This window comes from Papio anubis, chromosome 3, assembly GCF_008728515.1.
Source record: "Papio anubis isolate 15944 chromosome 3, Panubis1.0, whole genome shotgun sequence".
NCBI lineage: Eukaryota > Metazoa > Chordata > Mammalia > Primates > Cercopithecidae > Papio > Papio anubis.
The window spans coordinates 146,967,168-146,985,603 of NC_044978.1; the positions used below are offsets into that span (position 1 = coordinate 146,967,168).

Here is an 18,436-nt window from a genome sequence, read left to right on the forward strand (position 1 = left end):
GAATGGTCTTGATCTCTTGACCTCGTGATCCACCTTCCTCGGCCTCCTAAAATGCTGGGATTACAGGTGTGAACCACTGTGCCTGGCCTAATTTTTGTATTTTTTAGTAGAGACAGGGTTTCCCTATGTTGCCAAGACTGGTCTTGAACTCCTGACCTCAGGTGATCCACCCACCTCGTCCTCCCAAAGTGCTGGGATTATAGGCGTGAGCCACCGTGCCTGGCTGCATTGTGTCTTTCTACCTGCTGTCTTCTTTCTTGGTGCCTCTGTCTGTCCCCCTGACCTCTTAGCTTTTATTTTTGGAATGCTCCAGGACTCAGCCCCTGGATCATTTCCCTTTCTAGACACTCACTCGCTTGGTGATCTCATCTGGTCTCTTGACTCATTACGTGTATGCTGATGACTGTCTTTTGGGCATTTCCACTGGGATGTCTCACAAGGTGCCTCAAACTCAACATCTTAAGAATTTCTGCTCCTCTCGAGATCCTTCCTATAACAGTTAATGGCAGTTCTATCCTTCTGAGACTCATCCTTGGCTTCCCTTTTTCTTACACTGTTCAGTCACCTTTCAGCAAGCACAACCTTGAAGATACATCCAAAATTCTACCACTTCTCACTGTCGCACTGCCTCCTCCCTGTTCTAGGCCATCATCATCTCATATGTTAACAGATTATTGCAACAGGTTCTGTTGTATTAGTCTGTCTAATTAGTCTGTATTAGTCCGTTTTCACACTGCTAATAAAGACATACCCAAGACAGGGCAATTTACAAAAGAAAAGGGTTTATTGGGCTTACAATTCCACATGTCTGGGGAGGCCTCACAGTCATGGCAGAAGGTGAAAGGCACGTCTCACATGGTGGCAGACAAGAGAAGAGAGCTTGTGCAGGGAAACTCCCCTTTTTAAAACCATGAGATCTCGTGAGACTTACTATCATGAGAACAGCGCAGGAAAGACCTGCTCCCATAATTCAGTCACCTCCCACCAGGTTCCTCCCACGACATATGGGAATTGTGGGAGTTACAATTCAAGATGAAATTTGGGTGGGGACACAGCCAAACCATATCACTGTCTTTCTGTTTCTCCTTCTTCAGGACACAACAGATAGAGTGGTTCTGTCAAAATGAGAGTCAGATATCATCTGCATTTTGCTCAAAACTCTTCAGAGGTGGCTGGGCTCAGTGGCTCACACTTGTAATCCTATTTCAGGAGGCCAAAGCAGGCAGATTACTTGGGCTCAGGAGTTCAAGACCAGCGTGAGCAAATATTGAAATGATATAAAACTTAGCTAGACATGGTAGCCTGTGCCTATGCCCAGCTACTCTGGATGCTGAGTTGGGAGGATCACTTGAGCCTAGGAGGTTGAGGCTGCAGTGAGCTGTAATTGAGCCACTGCACTCCAACCTGGGTGACAGAGTGAGACCGTCTCAAAAAAAAAAGCCCCTTCAGTGGTTTTCTATTTAATATGTAATAGAAGCCAAGGTTCTTCTTATGACCTATAAGGCCAACATGATCTGAATCCTGTTACTCTTTTGATTTAATCTTTTTATTTTCTTTTCTGGAGACAGAGTCTCACTCTGTTGCCCAGGCTGGAGTGAAGTGGTGCAATCATGGCTTACTGCAACCTCAACCCCTTGGGCTCAAGCAGTCCTCCCACCTCAGCCTTCTGAGTAGCTGGGACCACAGGTGTGTGGCACCACACTTGGCTGATTTTTGTTTGTTTGTTTTTTATTTTGTAGAGATAGGATCTCATTATGTTGCCCAGGCTGGTCTTCAACTCCTGGCCTCAAGTGATTCTCCCACCTCAGCTTCCCAAAGTGCTGGGATTACAGGCGTGAGCCACCACACCCAGCCTAATCTTTTTCTTACATCCCACCTCACTATACCACCAATCCCAGGTCACTCCACTTCAGCCACGTTGGCCTCCATGAACATCCCACAGGCTCCTGAATCAGGAGTTCTCGCTGTTCCTTCTGCCTGAAATGTGCTTCTTTCATAATCTCACAAATGACACCCTCACTTTCTTTACTTCTTTACTCTAGAGTGCCTTCTTAGTGAGGCTTCCCTTAGCCCCCTGCTTAAAATGTCATGTATTTCTTTTTTAATAGAATCCTTTAAACGAAAGAGAGGATGCTTTCCATTCAGGTTATCTTTCTCTAAAAAACACTAATCTGAAGTAACACCAGGGGGCACCCTTGCAGAACACAATATAAAAGTATAGGTTGAATATCCCTTATTTGAAATGCTTGGAGCCAGAAGGGTATTAGGTTTCACATTTTTTTAGATGCATTTACCTGTTAACCATAAGCTGAAAATGTGAAATGTTCTGATAAGCATTTCTTTTGAGCATGATGTCAGCTCTCAAAAAGTTTTGGATTTTGGAGCATTCTGGATTTTTAGCGTAGGAATACTCAGCCTGTAGTAGGATAACAGATCTACATTAGGGAATGATAGAGATCACCCTTGACTCAGCTTTTTGAAAACTGGTAGCTATGCTTAGGACAATGTAATTACTATATAGGACCAAAAATTACAGGGTTAGGGCATACAGGTGTATTGTCCACGTTCACTGCTATTCTGTTTTTGCTTTCCCCAGTGGAAACCTATATAAGTTTATACAAATAATCTCTCGGGATGGGTCAGCTCTTAGAGCCTGTCTCTACCTTTTCATCTTCTTGGTGCCCAGCTAAGTTAACGACTGCATTGTGAATATTCCATTTGGCATTTTATTTGTGAGGTCTCTGACCATCAACTCTAGTCATGTTTGCTTGTAACCAAAAACTTAATGCATAAGCAAAATAGGAAATGCTATATTCTGGTGTATAAAATCCCTCTACATTTTTATGATTTGATATCTTTCCAGGCCATAAAGTGAAAAATACTTAACTTCTTAAAGTAAATAGTATATAGGGAGTTCCTAGAGACCCCGTCTTAGAAGAAAAAAAAGCTGCTCCTGATGTTCATATTTATCAGCTGCATGCAGTGTCAGGGAGTGTGAGTAGGCCAGTCCAAGTCTCGTTTTCCTGTGTTCTGAGACTTTAAGAGTAGGTCTTGTCATAAGGGACTGTGAATAATCACAGAAAGCCTATAGTGACCCTCTTATTTCCTGTCCCTAAATATTTTAAGGAGTCTAAGTCAGTTCAGATACCTAGTGTTTTCGACCCCAAGATACTTTAGGTTACTTTTTTTGTTTAATTCTATTAACTTTTTACATAAGGTTCAAAAATCAAGAAGTTAATTAGTATACAGTGAAGAGTTGTCTTGCCTCATATTCTCCCAACTACCCAGATCCTTTCTCCAGGCATTATTGGTCTTCTCTGTATCTTTCCAGAGTGTCTTTGTACATGTACAAGCAACTATAAATTATTTGTCTCTGTCGCCCAGGCTAGAGTGCCGTTGTGCCATCCTGGCTCACTGCAACCTCTGCCTCCCAAATTCAAGTGATTCTCATGCCTCAGCCTCCCGAGTAGCTGGGATTACAGGCATGAGCCACTACACCCGGCTAGTTTTTGTATTTTTAGTACAGAGGGGGTTTCATTATGTTGGCCAAGCTGGTCTTGAACTCCTGACCTCAAGTGATCCGCCTGCCTTGGCCTCTCAAAGTGCTGGGATTACAGGCTTGAGCCACTGTGCCCAGCCTTGTCTCCCCTTTTTAGACACCATTCTTCACCTGCTTTCTTTTTTTGTGTGTGTGTGTGTCAAAAAAGCATACCTCATAGAGACTTTCCTCAAAAATTGTTTACAGCTTTATAATAATCCATTGTATAGATGTACCATAATTTATTAATCAGGCACTCTTGGCAGACATTTAGGTTTGTTTCCAGTTTTTTGTTAATAATCTTGCATGCTATGCCCATGTGATAGTACATCCCAAAGTCAATCTCAATTTCATGGGACTGCTGTAAACAGAAAACGACTGGCTGTGACCAAGAAGTTCTACTTTAATTGGTTCACCTAGTATCCTATTCTGAGATGGGCCGTGAATTACTGGAGGATAGGAGAAAATGATGTTATCAAACCTTGGAGGTCAGGAAAACTGTTTCCATTTAGCTTTTTAAGTAGAGAAATTCTACCACATGCTGTTACCCTTCAGAAAATTTTAGAGGCATCCTTCACTAATTTTTCTTCCTCCTCCTCCCACCAGTCCAGTTAGTTACCAAGTGTTGTGCTCCTTCCATCCCGTTATCACTTTTCTGTATTCTAATTGATCCTAATACTGGTAATGGATATGGTGTTTTTTGTTTTTTTTTTCTTATGGAGACAGAATCTCACTCTGTCACCCAGGCTGGAGTGCAGTGGCGCAGTCTCGGCTCACTGCAACCTCCACCTCCCAGGTTCAAGAGATTCTCCTGCCTCAGCCTCTCGAGTAACTGGGATTACAGACCCGTGCCACCACACCCCGCTAAGTTTTATATTTTCAGTAGAGACGAGGTTTCACCATGTTAGCCAGGCTGGTCTCAAACTCCTGACCTCAGGTGATCCGCCTGCCTCTGCCTCCCAAAGTTAATGGATAATGTTTATTGACTACCTGCTGTGTACCAGGCACTTCGCTAACCGCTTGTCATGTATTGACCATTTCAATTGTCGTAGCTGCTCTGAGATGATGGAAATACTTCCACTTCACTGGTAAAGAAACTGAGGCTCGGCTGGGCGCAGTAGCTCACACCTATAATCCCAGCACTTTGGGAGGCCCAGGCGGGCGAATCACGAGGTCAGGAGATCGAGACCATCCTGGCCAACATGGTGAAAACCCGTTTCTACTAAAATACAAAAAATTAGCCTGGCATGGTGGTACACACCTGTAGTCCCAGCTACTCGGGAGGCTGAGGCAGGGGAATCACTTGAAACTGGGAGGTGGAGGTTGCAGTGAGCCAAGATTGTACCACTGCACTCCAGCCTGGTGATAGAACAAGACTCTGTCTCAAAATGGTAATAATAATATTAGAAGAAGAGGAAGAGTAAAAGAAGAGGAAGAAGAAGAAGGAAGAAGAGGAAGGAAGGAAGAAGGAAAGAAGAAAAAGAAAAAGAAACTGAGGCTCAGGGATTATATATCTAAGAGATGGTATATTCAAACAGCTATGAGATGGTCTCAGTTCTTAAAAAGTTAATTAGGAGAGACAGGAAACCTTTCCTTCAAACTAGAAATGCTACACTAGTCCAGAGAAGGCAGAGGAAAAAGTGGGTGGAGGAAATGGAGATTTTTATGGAAGAGGGATATAGCATATAGGTGGATAAATGGAGTTAGTTGTAACAACATGCTAGACGGGAAATAATGAGTAACCCAGGAAGACTGAATTTGCATAGTTGGCAAATGCTGCCAGACAAGTTCGCATTCAACTGTTGCATCAGATTCATTTGGAAAGCTTTTAAAAAATATCGTTGGTTCCTGTTCCCACCCCAAAGCTGCTCCTGAATCAGATGGTTTTAGGCAGTGCCTTAGAATCTGTGGTGTTGATACTGTCACAGGCTATTCTGATGCATAGCCAGGCCAGGGAATCATTGGCTAAAGAAAGAAGAGGGGCCAGGGGCGGTGGCTTATGCCTGTAATCCCATCACTTTGGGAGGCTGAGGTGGGTGGATCACCTGAGATCAGGAGTTCGAGACCAGCCTGGTCAACATGGAGAAACCTTGTCTCTACTAAAAATACAAAAAACTAGCTGGGTGTGGTGGTGAGCACCTGTAATCCCAGCTACTCAGGAGGCTGAGGTAAGAGAATCACTTGAACCTGAGAGGCGGAGGTTGCAGTGAGCAGAGATCGTGCCGTTGCACTCTAGCCTGGCCAGCAAGAGTGAAACTCTGTCTCAAAATAAATAAATAAATAAATAAGGCCGGGCGCGGTGGCTCAAGCCTGTAATCCCAGCACTTTGGGAGGTCGAGGCTATGGATCACGAGGTATCAGAGATCGGTGACCATCCTGGCTAACATGGTGAAACCGCCTCTATCACTAAAAATACAAAAAAAACTGAAATGGGCGGTGGCGGCCTGTAGTCCCAGCTACTCTGGAGGCTGGAGGCAGGAGAATGGTCTGAACCTGGGAGGCGGGCTTGCAGTGACGTGAGATCGCTACCACTGCACTCCAGCCTGGTGATACAGCCGACTGGCCTCAAAAATAAATAAATAAATAAATAAATAAATAAATAAATAAATAAATAAATAAAGAAGAGGTATAATGGATTAAGGAGCAGTGGATGCATTTTCTGAGAAGTGGTAAGAGGTAAGATTAGATGAGTAAGGCCAAATCATATGAGGAAAGGCTGAGCTAAAGAATTTAGAATTGCTGGGCACAGTAGCTCATGCTTATAATCCTGGCACTTTGCAAGGCTCAGGTGGGTGGATTGCTTGAGCTCAGGAGTTCAAGACAAGCCTTGGCAACATGGCAAACGCCATCTCTACTAAAAATACAAAAATTAGGGCCAGGTGAGGTGGCTCATGCCTGTAATCCCAGAACTTTGGGAGGCCAAAGTGGGCAGATCACTTGAGCTCAGGAATTTGAGATCAGCCTGGGTAACATAGTGAGACCCTGTCTCTAAAAAATAAAAAAAAGTTTTAAAAATATTTAAAAAATTAATCGGGCATGGTGGCATACTCCTATAGTCCCAGCTACTCAGGAGGCTGATGTGAAAGGATCGCTTGAGCCTGGGAGGCAAAGGTTGCAGTGGGTTGTGATTGTGCCACTGCACTGCAGCCTGGGAGACAGAGGGAGACACTGACTCAATAAAAACAAAAACAAAAACCCAGAGTTGAAACAGTAGGCAGTGGAAACAGTTATCACGTTGATCAGCAGAGATGTGTTAAGAACAGAGGGGATTGTTTGTTTGTTTGTTTGTTTGTTTTGGGGTTGAGACAGGGTCTATCTCTGCCACCCAGGCTGGAGTGCAGTTGTGTGATTACAATTCACTGCAGCCTTGACCACCTGGGCGTAAGTGATCCTCCCACCTCAGCCTCCCAAGTAGCTGGGATTACAGGCCTGCACCACCACACCCAGCTAATTTTTTAATTTTTTTGTGGAGACAGGGGTCTCACTATGTTGCCCAGGCTGGTCTCAAATGCCTGGGCTCCAAGGATCCTCCTGCCTCAGCCTCCTAGAGTGCTGAGATCACAGCCATGAGCCACTGTACCCAGCCAAGAACAGTTTTAAGCAGACTTTTCTGGCAGCGATAAGCAAGCAGGAAAACCTGCAATAGGAACCAAGCTAGGAGATAGTTAAGGGAACTAAGAGTCTTATTACTATTGTGAGATTCTAAAAAAGAAGTGGACATTACTATTTTGTTGTTGTTGTTGAGATGGAGTCTCACTATGTTACCCAGGCTGGAATGCAGTGGCATGATCTCGGCTCACTGCAACCTCCGTCTTCTGGGTTCAAGCAATTCTTCCACCACAACACCCCGAGTAGCTGGGATTACAGGCGTGCGCCACCATGCCTGGCTAATTTTTGTATTTTTAGTAGAGACTTTTTGTTTGTTTGTTTTTTACCATGTTGGCCACACTGGTGTTGAACTCCAGACCTCAGGTGATGCACTCGCCTTACCCTCCCAAGTGCTGGGACTACAGGCGTGAGCCACGGTGCCCGGCATGAGATTCTAAAAAAGGATCAGGCATCGTTTGTCTAGAAATATGAAGTAGTAAACTTGGAATCTGAGGTTTAACTCTCTTAAGCTCCAGAATTTTTTACTTGCAAAGAATATTAAAAAGTCATGGCTGGGCATGACTACCGACTGACACCTGTAATCTCAGCTCTTTGGGAAACCCAGGCAGGAGGATTGCATGAGGCCAGAAGTTCAGCACCAGCCATTTTGCCCAGGCTAGTCGTGAGCTCCTGAGCTCAAGGGATGTTCCTGCCTTGGCCTCCTAAAGTGCTGGGATTACAGGCATGAGCCCCATCAGGTCTGGCCTGAACTATTATTTAAAATAAAAATAATAGTATAGGTTGAATATCCCTAACCTGAAAATCTGAAATTCTCCAAAATCTGAAACTTATTCAGTGCTGACATGATGCTCAAAGGAAATACTCATTGGAACATTTCAGATTTTGGATTTTAGGATTAGGGCTGCTGAACCAATAAGTGTATTGCATATATCCCCAAATCTGAAAAAATCTCAATTCTGAAACACTTGTATACCCAAGCATTTCACATAGGGACACTCAACATGTATTTGCTTTTAAAAAAAGAAAAACAAATCACTCTGGAGACAATATAGAACACAGGGGAAGCAGGAGTAGATATAGGGAGATCCCTTAAGAGGCCACTGCAGTAGACCAGATAAGAGGTGATGGTAGCTTGAGCAGGAGGGGACATGGAGCTAAAAGTGGGCAGACACAAGTGATATTTAGGAGGAAAAATTGCAAGAAACTTCATAATGGATTAAATACAGGGTTGTTGAGAGAAAAAAAAAGGTGTTTTCTTAGGTTTCTGCCCTGGGCAACTGGATGAATGGAAATCCAGTTTGGTAGTTGGGGTGGAAAGGGGTAGGGCAGGGGGAGATGCTCATGATTTTTGTTTGGAATACTAAAGTACTGAATATGTTAAATGGAAGGTGGGATTTCTGCGTTTTGTTTCGTTTTGTTTTGTTTGAGACAGAGTCTCGCTCTGTCGCCAGGCTGGAGTGTGGTGGCGCGATCTCGGCTCACTGCAACCTCTGCCTCCCGGGTGATCTCTTGACCTCGTGTTTCCCAGATTTCTGCATTTTTAAGAAGTTTTCAGGTGACTCTGATGTATACCATTGTTTAAGAACTCTTGATGTTGGCCAGTTGCAGTGGCTGACGCCTGTAATCCCAGCATTTTCGGAGGCCAAGGCAGGTGGATCACCTGAGGTCAGGAGTTTGAGACCAGCCTGGACAACATGGTGAAATCCCATCTCTACTACAAATAAAACCCGGAGGCAGAGGTTGCAATGAGCTGAGATCGCGCCACTGCACTCCAACCTGGTGACAGAGCGAGATTCCATCTCGAAAAAAAAAAGAGAGAGAGAGAGAGAAAAAGAACTGTTGATATAAAGAAAAAGAAATAGAGAATTATTGATGGAGGAGTATCCAACTGTTAGATCAGACAGTGGGAATGACACAGAAGACAATGGAAGAAAGTGGTTGGTTTTTGTTTCAGTTTTGAGACAGGGTCTGGCTCTGTTGCCCAGGCTGGAGTGCACTGGTGCAATTACAGCTCACTGCAACGCCCACCTCCTGGGCTCAAGCCATCCTCCCACTTCAGCCTCCTGAGTAGCTGGGACCGCAGGCGCACACCAGCACACCTGGCTAATTTTTTAAAAATTTTTTTGTAGAGATGGGTTTTTGTCATGTTGCCCAGGCTGGTCTCAAACTCCTGAGTTCAAGGGATCTGCCCGCGTTGGCCTCCCAAAGTGCTGGGATTACAGATATGAGCTGCCACGCCCGGCCTGTTTAGCTGTTTCTAGGGAAGTGACTGGGGTTGGAACAGAGGCTACAAGCATTCCTGTCCATCCTGCCTTGGGCCAGCTCAGCTCTTTTTTATGTATATTTTGTGCTAATTTGTTTGCCATAAGACTTCTTTGCAGCAGGGCCAGTGCAACTCTTAACTTGACTTTGTCTCCTTTTATCACTAGCCTTTTGGCCTCAGCAGTGCCACCAATTCCTTTCCTTTTGTGGAATTGGGCCCTGGACCCACTGACCCCAGTGCAGTGTATCAGATTAGTTTCAACATCTTGTCTGGATTTCTTTTACTTTTTCCTGAGGCAAGGAGATCAAAACCAAACAGCTGTAGTCTTGACAAGCTATTTTAGTAATCACCTAGGGATACTACATTTTCCTCTAGAAATCTAATCTGTAATTTTTTTTTCTTTCTTTTCTTTTCATTTTGTTGTTGTTGTTGTTTTCTTTTTGTTTTGTTTTGTTTTGTTTTGGTTGAGACAGGGTCTTGCTCTCTCGCCCAGGTTGGAGTGCAGTGGTGTAATCTGAGCTCACTGCAACCTCTGCCTCCTGGGTTCAAGCAGTTCTCGTGCCTCAGCCTCCAGGTAGCTCGGACTATAGGCACACGCCACCACACCTGGCTAATTTTCGTAGAGATTTTGCAGTCTCACTAATGCACCTTAATATAACAGTTTCTCTTGTGAGGTATCACCCTGAGTTTTTTGTCTCAACTCCAAAATGATTAAGGAGCATGGTCACAAGGGTGAAGTTTGAGCGAAAATGTAATAAGCAAGAGAAAGCTCTCTGCAGAGAGGGGAGTCCGAGTGGATTGCTTGGTTACAACTGAATGCAAAATGTTTTTATAAGAAACTGTGGCCAGGCGCGGTGGCTCACGCCTGTAATCCCAGCACTTTGGGAGGCCGAGGCAGGCAGATCATGAGGTCAGGAGTTTGAGACCAGCCTGGCCAACATGGTGAAACCCCATCTCTACTAAAGATACAAAAAATTAGCCAGGCATGGTGGCGGCACCTGTAATCCCAGCTACTGGGGAGACTGCAGCAGGAGAATCACTTGAACCCGGGAGGTGGAGGTTGCAGTGAGCTGACGTGCCACTGCACTCCAACTTGGGCGACAGGGCGAGACTCCGTCTCAAAAAATAAAAAGAAAGAAGAAAAAAAAAGAAACTGCTCTCCTCCTTGTAACTGATTGAGTAATTTTTCTTATCAGTAAAGCTGTCTGTGCAACTCCCTTTTTCCAGCTGTGGGATTGTTTCTAAGCACAAAGCACAGCTTCTCTTGTTTGTATAACTGTGGGTTTTTTTAGGTAAGCCCCACTCCTCCCTGTACAAGTTCCCACGGAGCCCACTGTGTATATGCCTGAAAAGGTGAGGAAACTTTTTCCTGGGAGCTCACTAATTATACAAAGAACAAAAAGGCTTCTTTGCTTTACTGGTTCCTTATCTGTCCAGACTTAACTGTGCAGCTGCAGCAGCTGTGATTTTTCAGGCAAGCACTTCTCGGGGCCCAGCCTTAACTGTTTATCTAACGGATTTTCCTTTTCTTTCCCCTCAGAGATGGGGTTTCACCATATTGCCCAGGCTGGTCTCGAATTCCTGAGCTCAGGCAATCTGCCCATCTTGGCTTCCCAAAATGCTGGGATAATAGGCGTGAGTCACCGCATCCGGCCATTTTTATTTCTGAAAATTGAGTTCTCTAATATACTTCAATAAAAAATCTGTGTTTCATTTATTAGAAATTTGTTAACCTCATATCAGGCACTGTGCTAGGCACTTGTTATTTCAAATTAAATAAGACATGGCTATGTCAAGGAGCCAGGAAAAACTGATACCTGTATACTTACATACATCCCTGTCTAGCTTTTTTCTCTTGATAAATAGAAGACAAAAAATTGATAGAAGATAAAAACTGATTAAATTTTAAAATATCTAGACCTGAATTCAACTTCTTTGTGTGAAAAAGAAGGCCAAAGTCATCTCTTTGGTTGAGACTGTAATTAAAGGGATCTTTTAATGTATATATTATGCAGCCCGGATGTTCCCTTTCTTTTTCATGATGCCTCTGTAATTAAGATGCAGATTTCCCCCCAAAGGAGAGTGTTTTTTCTGTGGTCTTAACTCAGATTCATAGATCTCAGCAAATCTATGGATTCGTGGCTTTGTGGGTCCTTAAACCTTCCACAATTATATGCAAAATTGTGGAATTTGGTATACATGAGTGCTTTTCATATTTATTTTTAATCCAGAATGGATCAAAAAGAACAATCATGAAGGATGTAGGTGCCAGACACAGGGCAGAGGCAGCTAGAAAAGTTGATCTTAGGGAAGTTAGGGCCCCTAGCCTCACTAATCTACAAACATGGCACGGCCAGCTTGCCTTGCAAAGCCTCTGTTGAAGGACCCCATGAATTCTTAAAATAGAGTTCTTAATTTTTATCAAATTCTCAAATGATTCTGTTACCCCAAAATATTAAGAATTATTGTACTATTAAAAAATTTATTAGAGACTAGTCCAAGCAACATAGTGAGACGTCATCACTACTAAAAATTTAAAAAAAAAAATGAGGGGTGTGGGGCTGGACACAGTGGCTCACACCTGTAATCTGAGCACTTTGGGAGGCCAAGGCGGGTGGATCACCTGAGGTCAGGAGTTCAAGACCAGCCTGGCCAACATGGTGAACCCCTGTCTCTACTAGAAATACAAAAATTAGCTAGGCGTGGTGGCACATGCCTGTAATCCCAGCTACTCAGGAGGCTGAGGCAGAATTGCTTGATCCTGGGAGGTGGAGGTTGCAGTGAGCCAAGATCATCCCACTGTACTCCGGCCTTGGCAACAGAGTGAGACTCCATCTAAAAAAAAAACAAACAATTGTTAGAGACCAGCCCAGGCAACACAGTGTTTCTCCTAAAAACAAAAATTAAAAATTTGGGATATGGGGCATGGTGGCACACACCTGTAGTCCCAGCTACTCAGGAGGCTGAGGTGAGAGGATCCCATGAGCATAGAAGTTTAAGACTGTAGTGGGCTACGATTGAGCCACCGCACTCCAGCCTGTTTGACAGAGCAAGACCCCGTCTCAAAAAACGAAAACAACAAAAACTAGGTTTTGGTTTATGACTATTTAACATCATTTACTTTTTAGATGTTCTTACTGGAGGAAAGGGAAATTGAAGGTATAATTTGTACTTCTCTAATTTATCAATACAATTTTTATATTAATACAATGTTTGAAACTGACATTTAAACATTAGAATTTATTTTTACTTTTAACAATGTTGTGAGCATGCTACATTTTTTGTTTGTCTTTAGTACCAGGACCCTCTGGTGATAATGGCATCAGTGTTACTATGATCTTAGTGGCCTGGATGGTTATTGCATTGATCTTGTTCTTACTGAGACCTCCGAATCTAAGAGGATCCAACCTACCTGGAAAGCCAACCAGTCCTCATAATGTAAGTATTGCACATTTTAAATGCTTTTTGGGTAAGGGAATGTATGTGACCTGGGGCAGGGAAGGACTTGGTTTTGACTAAAATACCTAAATTAGTTAAATTACATTTAACTCATAGAGTATTCTACCTATGTAGTTCTATTAAATCTTGCAATTCCAAGATTTAATTGATGGCTTAATCTTTGTGGAGTTAAATGCAGAAAGAAGCACAGATCAGAAGCCGAAAATTAATTTGAAAATGAATTCCAATTTTGTTGTTGTTGTTGTTCAGACAGGGTCTTGCTCAGCTGCCCAGGCTGGAGTGCATTGGTGCGATCTTAGCTCACTGTAGCCTCTACCTCCCAGGCTCAGGTGATCCTCCCACCTCAACCTTCTGAGTAGCTGGGACCACAGGCATGCACTAGCACATGTTTTTTGTATTTTTTTTTGTAGAGATGGGGTTTTGCCAGGTTGCCCAGGCTTGAATTCCAATCTTTACTCGCATGAGAAGCATTATGAAATAATCCATTTCATAATCCACAGCAATATTGCTTAAATCTCAATCCTCCACTACTCAATTCTGTCCACCTCACAGTTGATCCCTTGCCTCTCATGCTTCTAGCCCCTAAACTCTTAGTAGCTTCAGCTCAAATGTTTGACCCCCTTCTGTCCTAGCTATTCAGTAGAGACACTGAGCCTGTCTGATTTTATTTTCCTCATTTTCCCATCCTATTTCTCTCAAACCCATTTTCCATTTCTGTACCACAACAAATCAACTGAGCTGGCAAAAGGAGAGGTCAGAATCATTCATGTTGATAAATCTTGATAGTCATGATTACAACCATTTTTAGAACCTTCTAAATTAAAACTGTGATGAAGTGACCCAACAGGGAGTTTTCAGTACTATCTTTAATAGAAACTCTGTTGGCCAGGCGCGGTGGCTCACACCTGCAATCCCAGCACTTTGGGAGGCCAAGGCGGGCAGATCGCCTGAGCTCAGGTGTTCAAGACCACCCTGGGCAACATGGTAAAACCCTGTCTCTACTAAAATACAAAAAATTAACCGGACATGGTACCCTGGGCAACATGGTGAAACCCCGTCTCTACTAAAATACAAAAAATTAGCCGGACATGGTGGTGTGCGCCTGTAGTCCCAGCTACTCAGGAAGCTGAGGCTTGAGAATCGTTTGAGCTCAGGAGGCAGAGGTTGCAGTGAGCCAAGATCACACCACCACACTCCAGCTTGGGCTACAGAGTGAGACTGTGTCTCAAAAAAAAAGAACCTCTGTTAAGGGATTCCTTTTAATCCTTTTCAGAACCAGTATTTATGTGTGTGTTTTTTTAAACATTGAATTTGAATATTATCTCTTTAAAAATATTTCCATGAGGCTGGGCACGGTGGCTCACACCTGTAAGCCCAGCACTTTGGGAGGCCGAGATGGGCAGATCACCTGAGTTTAGGAGTTCAAGACTATCCTGGCCAACATGGTGAAACCCTGTTTCTACTAAAAATACGAAAATTAGCTGGGCATGGTGGTGGGCGCCTGTAATCCCAGCTACTTGGGAGGCTAAGGCAAGACAGTTGCTTGAACCCAGGAGGTGGAGGTTGCAGTGAGCCAAGATTGTGCCATTGCACTCCAGCCTGGGTGACAAGAGTGAAACTTCGTCTCCAAAAAAAAAAAGAAAAAAGAAAAAAAATTTCCATGAATATGCCAATTACCTCAATTTAGCCATTCTACAATTGTATGCATATTTCAAAACATGTTGTATATGACAAATATATACAATTTTTATTTGTCAATTTAAATAAATAAAATGTTAAAATTTATAATTAAAAAAACTATAAGATGATAGAGCATCAAAAAAAAAAAAAAAAAAAGGGAAAATGTCCATGATAGATTTGCTCGTTTTTTTGTTTGTTTGTTTGTTTGTTTTTGAGATGGAGTCTCACTCTGTCATCCAGGCTGGAGTGCAGTGGTGCAATCTCGGCTCACTGCAGCCTCTGCCTCCCAGGTTCAAGCGATTCTCCTGCCTCCCCTTCCCGAGTAGCTGGGATTACAGGTGCGCACCACATCTGGCTAATTTTTGAATTTTTAGTAGAGATGGGGTTTCACCATGTTGGCCAGGCTGATCTCAAATTCCTGACCTCAGGTGATCTGCCTGCCTCGGCCTCCCAAAGTACTGGCATTACAGGTGTGTGTCACCACAACTGGCTAATTTTTGTATTTTTAGTAAAGATGGGGTTTCGCCATGTTGGCCAGGCTGGTCTCGAACTCCTGACTCAGGTGCTCCGCCTGCATTTGCCTCCCAAAGTGCTGGGATTACAGGCATGAGCCACCGTGCCTGGCCAGATTCACTTGTTGAATACCAAATTATCCCACTAATTCTCTTTTCCAACCTTTACCATGTGGAATTCCTGAAATAATTGTTTCTTTTCTCCAATGTTGTGGTGTTGATATCAGAAGTTCAGTTAGACTCATTTTTTTATATAAGAGAAAGCAAATATGCTGTGTTAATTGGTCAGTGTTTTGCTTTGTTTTTAAAGGAGTAGAACATATGTAGTATAGAAAGAAAAAAAATCGAAAAGAAAAACATACACAAAAAAGATACATAGCATGCTAACTTTAAGAAAGAAGGCATTATAGGCCGGAGGCAGTGACTCATGCCTGTAATCCCAGCTACTCAGGAGGCTGCGGCAGGAGAATTGCTTGAACCCAGAAGGCAGAGGTTGCAGTGAGGCGAGATCGCGCCATTGCACTCCAGCCTGGGCAACAAGAGCGAGACTCTGTCTCAAAAACAAAAAAAGAAAGAAAGAAGGAAGGGAGGGAGGGAGGGAGGGAGGAAGGAAGGAAGGAAAGAATTATTAGCACTATATAAAAAGCTTTACATGTATTTTTGTTTTTTCTTGGAGAAGAGAGTATTTATAAAACAGCTTGCTTATTGTCTTGATAAAGTGTTTATTCCTTAGCTGTCTTTCTTACTTTCTTTGTATAGCTTTGTTACTTTCATATCAAAGAGTAACTTCCTCAATGTTTGGAGCTAAAGAAATAGAATTCTCAATAATCTGACTTAGAAACCATTAAAATGGGCTGGGTGTGGTGGCTCGCACCTGTAATCCCAGCACTTTGGGAGGCCGAGGCGGGTGGATCATTTGAGGTCAGGAGCTGGAGACCAGCTTGACCAACATGGTGAAACCCCGTCTCTACTAAAAATACAAAAAAATTAACTGGGCGTGGTGGCACATGCTTGTAATCCCAGCTACTCGGGAAGCTGAGGCAGGCGAATCACTTGAACCCGGGAGGTGGAGGCTGCAGTGAGCCGAGATCGCACCACCGTACTCCAGCCTGGGCGATAGAGTGAGACTGTCTCAAGGAAAAAAAAAAGAAACTATTAAAATGACAGAAATGCAAGATTATACTCTCCTGGACCTTAATTCATTGTAGGCCAGTGTTTCTAGGAATAGTAGTTCTACTATCTTAGGAATAAGTAAGAAAATGTGTTGAGACTAATTCCAAGCAGAAATACTGATCACCCCCAACTCGGGCCTCATACATCATTTCAGGGTAAATAAATAAAATCTTGAGAATCTTAAAAACTCTGATCTTTCCTTTATAGTTCACTTGCTTTCTATTGCAAGTTAGCACAAGTCAATCCAAAGCGGTTTAAAACAAGTGGCTTCATTGATTTACACATCAAAAAAATTCAGAGGTAGGGTCATGGTTAAGAAAGTTTAACAGTGTCATCAAAGACCCAGTTTCTTTCCTCTTACTATCAACTTCATTCCAACATGGGCTCCCCTTAGGGTCATAGGATGACTGCCAGAAGCAACTGCAGCCACATGCTTCCTCGTAGACATTCAGTATTGAGAAACAAAAGTCCCTAGCTTCATTTTAAATATACAGTACTTCGCTTAGCCAATCAACCTTAGCAAGAGGGATGAAGATACTTTCATTAGTTTGAAGATCACTCCTGGGGCTGGCGACCGAGTGAGACTCTGTCTCAAAAAAGAAAAAAAAAAAAATTCCGGAATTGTTTAGCAAGCCTGGAAATTTTACCATTACATTCTCCTGGTTAACCAGTCAAGATGTCAATGCATAATCCTACAAGTATTATATCTGTGACACTTTGAAAATTACCATATTAATGCAATGCAGACTGTGTGTCAGCTAATGTGGTTGCTGGCAGGAGTGATAACATCACTGTTATACAGATTCCCTCTCTCTTCCATTCTACAGGGAAAAATGAGACAAATGGTGGAAAATCACAGTGTTATTTAATCTAGTGTTCCCTCATGTAAAAACATATGAAAAGTCCAAATAAGCATATATTTGGGATGGGATGATGGGGGGCATTGCTGCTCAGTTCTTTCTCTATGTGTTAGATTGGTTGCACTGGGATTTAATAAGTCAATTTTCTAAAAAGTAATAAAATAAATTTTAAAAAATTTTAAATTTTTTAAAAGTCAGTTAAATAATTTATTTCTTTCTAATGCCAGGGACAAGATCCACCAGCTCCTCCTGTGGACTAACTTTGTGATATGGGAAGTGAAAATAGTTAACACCTTGCACGACCAAACGAACGAAGATGACCAGAGTACTCTTAACCCCATTAGAACTGTTTTTCCTTTTGTATCTGCAATATGGGATGGTATTGTTTTCATGAGCTTCTAGAAATTTCACTTGCAAGTTTATTTTTGCTTCCTGTGTTACTGCCATTCCTATTTACAGTATATTTGAGTGAATGATTATATTTTTAAAAAGTTACATGGGGCTTGTTTGGTTGTCCTAAACTTACAAACATTCCACTCATTCTCTTTGTAACTGTGATTATAATGTTTGTGATAATTTCTGGCCTGATTGAAGGAAATTTGAGAGGTCTGCATTTATATATTTTAAATAGATTTGATAGCTTTTTAAATTGCTTTTTTTCATGAGGTATTTATAAAGTTATTTGAGGTTGTCTGGGATTGTATGAAAGAAAATTAGAACCACGTTGTATTTACATTTACCTTGGTAGTTAATTTGTGGATGGCAGTTTTCTGTAGTTTTGGGGACTGTGGTAGCTCTTGGATTGTTTTACAAATTACAGCTGAAATCTGTGTCATGGATTAAACTGGCTTATGTGGCTAGAATAGGAAGAGAGAAAAAAATGAAATGGTTGTTTACTAATTTTATACTCTCATTAAAAATCTCTAATGTTAAGAAAACCTTAAATAAACATGATTGATCAATATGGCAGATGATTTACAGTCCATTATATAACATTTGTAAGCCACTCAACACTAGCCTTACAAGGTTCATGAAAGGAGGAAAACATTAATTCTTTCTGCCTTTGCTGGTATAATCCACATAATAATTTAAGCTATAATTTATTTTTAAAATGAGTGCCTCTTGGGAAGTTTCTTTTCTGTTCTAACACTGCCTGTTAAAATGAAAATCTTAGGCTGGTGCGGTGGCTCACACCTGTAATCCCAGCACTTTGGGAGGCTGAGGTGGGCGGATCATTAGAGGTCAGGAGTTTGAGACCAGCTTGGCCAACATGGTGAAACCCTGTCTCTACTAAAAATACAGAAAAATTAGCCAGGCAAGGTGCATGTGCCTGTAATCCCAG

The 18,436-nt window shown here is 42.5% G+C and overlaps 1 protein-coding gene across 3 annotated transcripts in view; it reads left to right on the plus strand.

The window, feature by feature from the left end:
• The window catches only part of SMIM14 (small integral membrane protein 14), a 77,860-nt gene extending 59,797 nt beyond the window's left edge, over positions 1-18,063 (plus strand). For all 3 annotated transcript variants that reach the window (XM_003898596.2, XM_017958645.3, XM_021938379.2), the window contains exons 4-5: positions 12,706-12,848; positions 17,322-18,063. In XM_003898596.2, coding sequence (XP_003898645.1) covers positions 12,706-12,848; positions 17,322-17,354 — 176 coding nt within the window. In that variant the 3' untranslated portion in view covers positions 17,355-18,063. The remainder of the gene's footprint in view (positions 1-12,705; positions 12,849-17,321) is intronic.
• Positions 18,064-18,436: the final 373 nt, after the last annotated feature.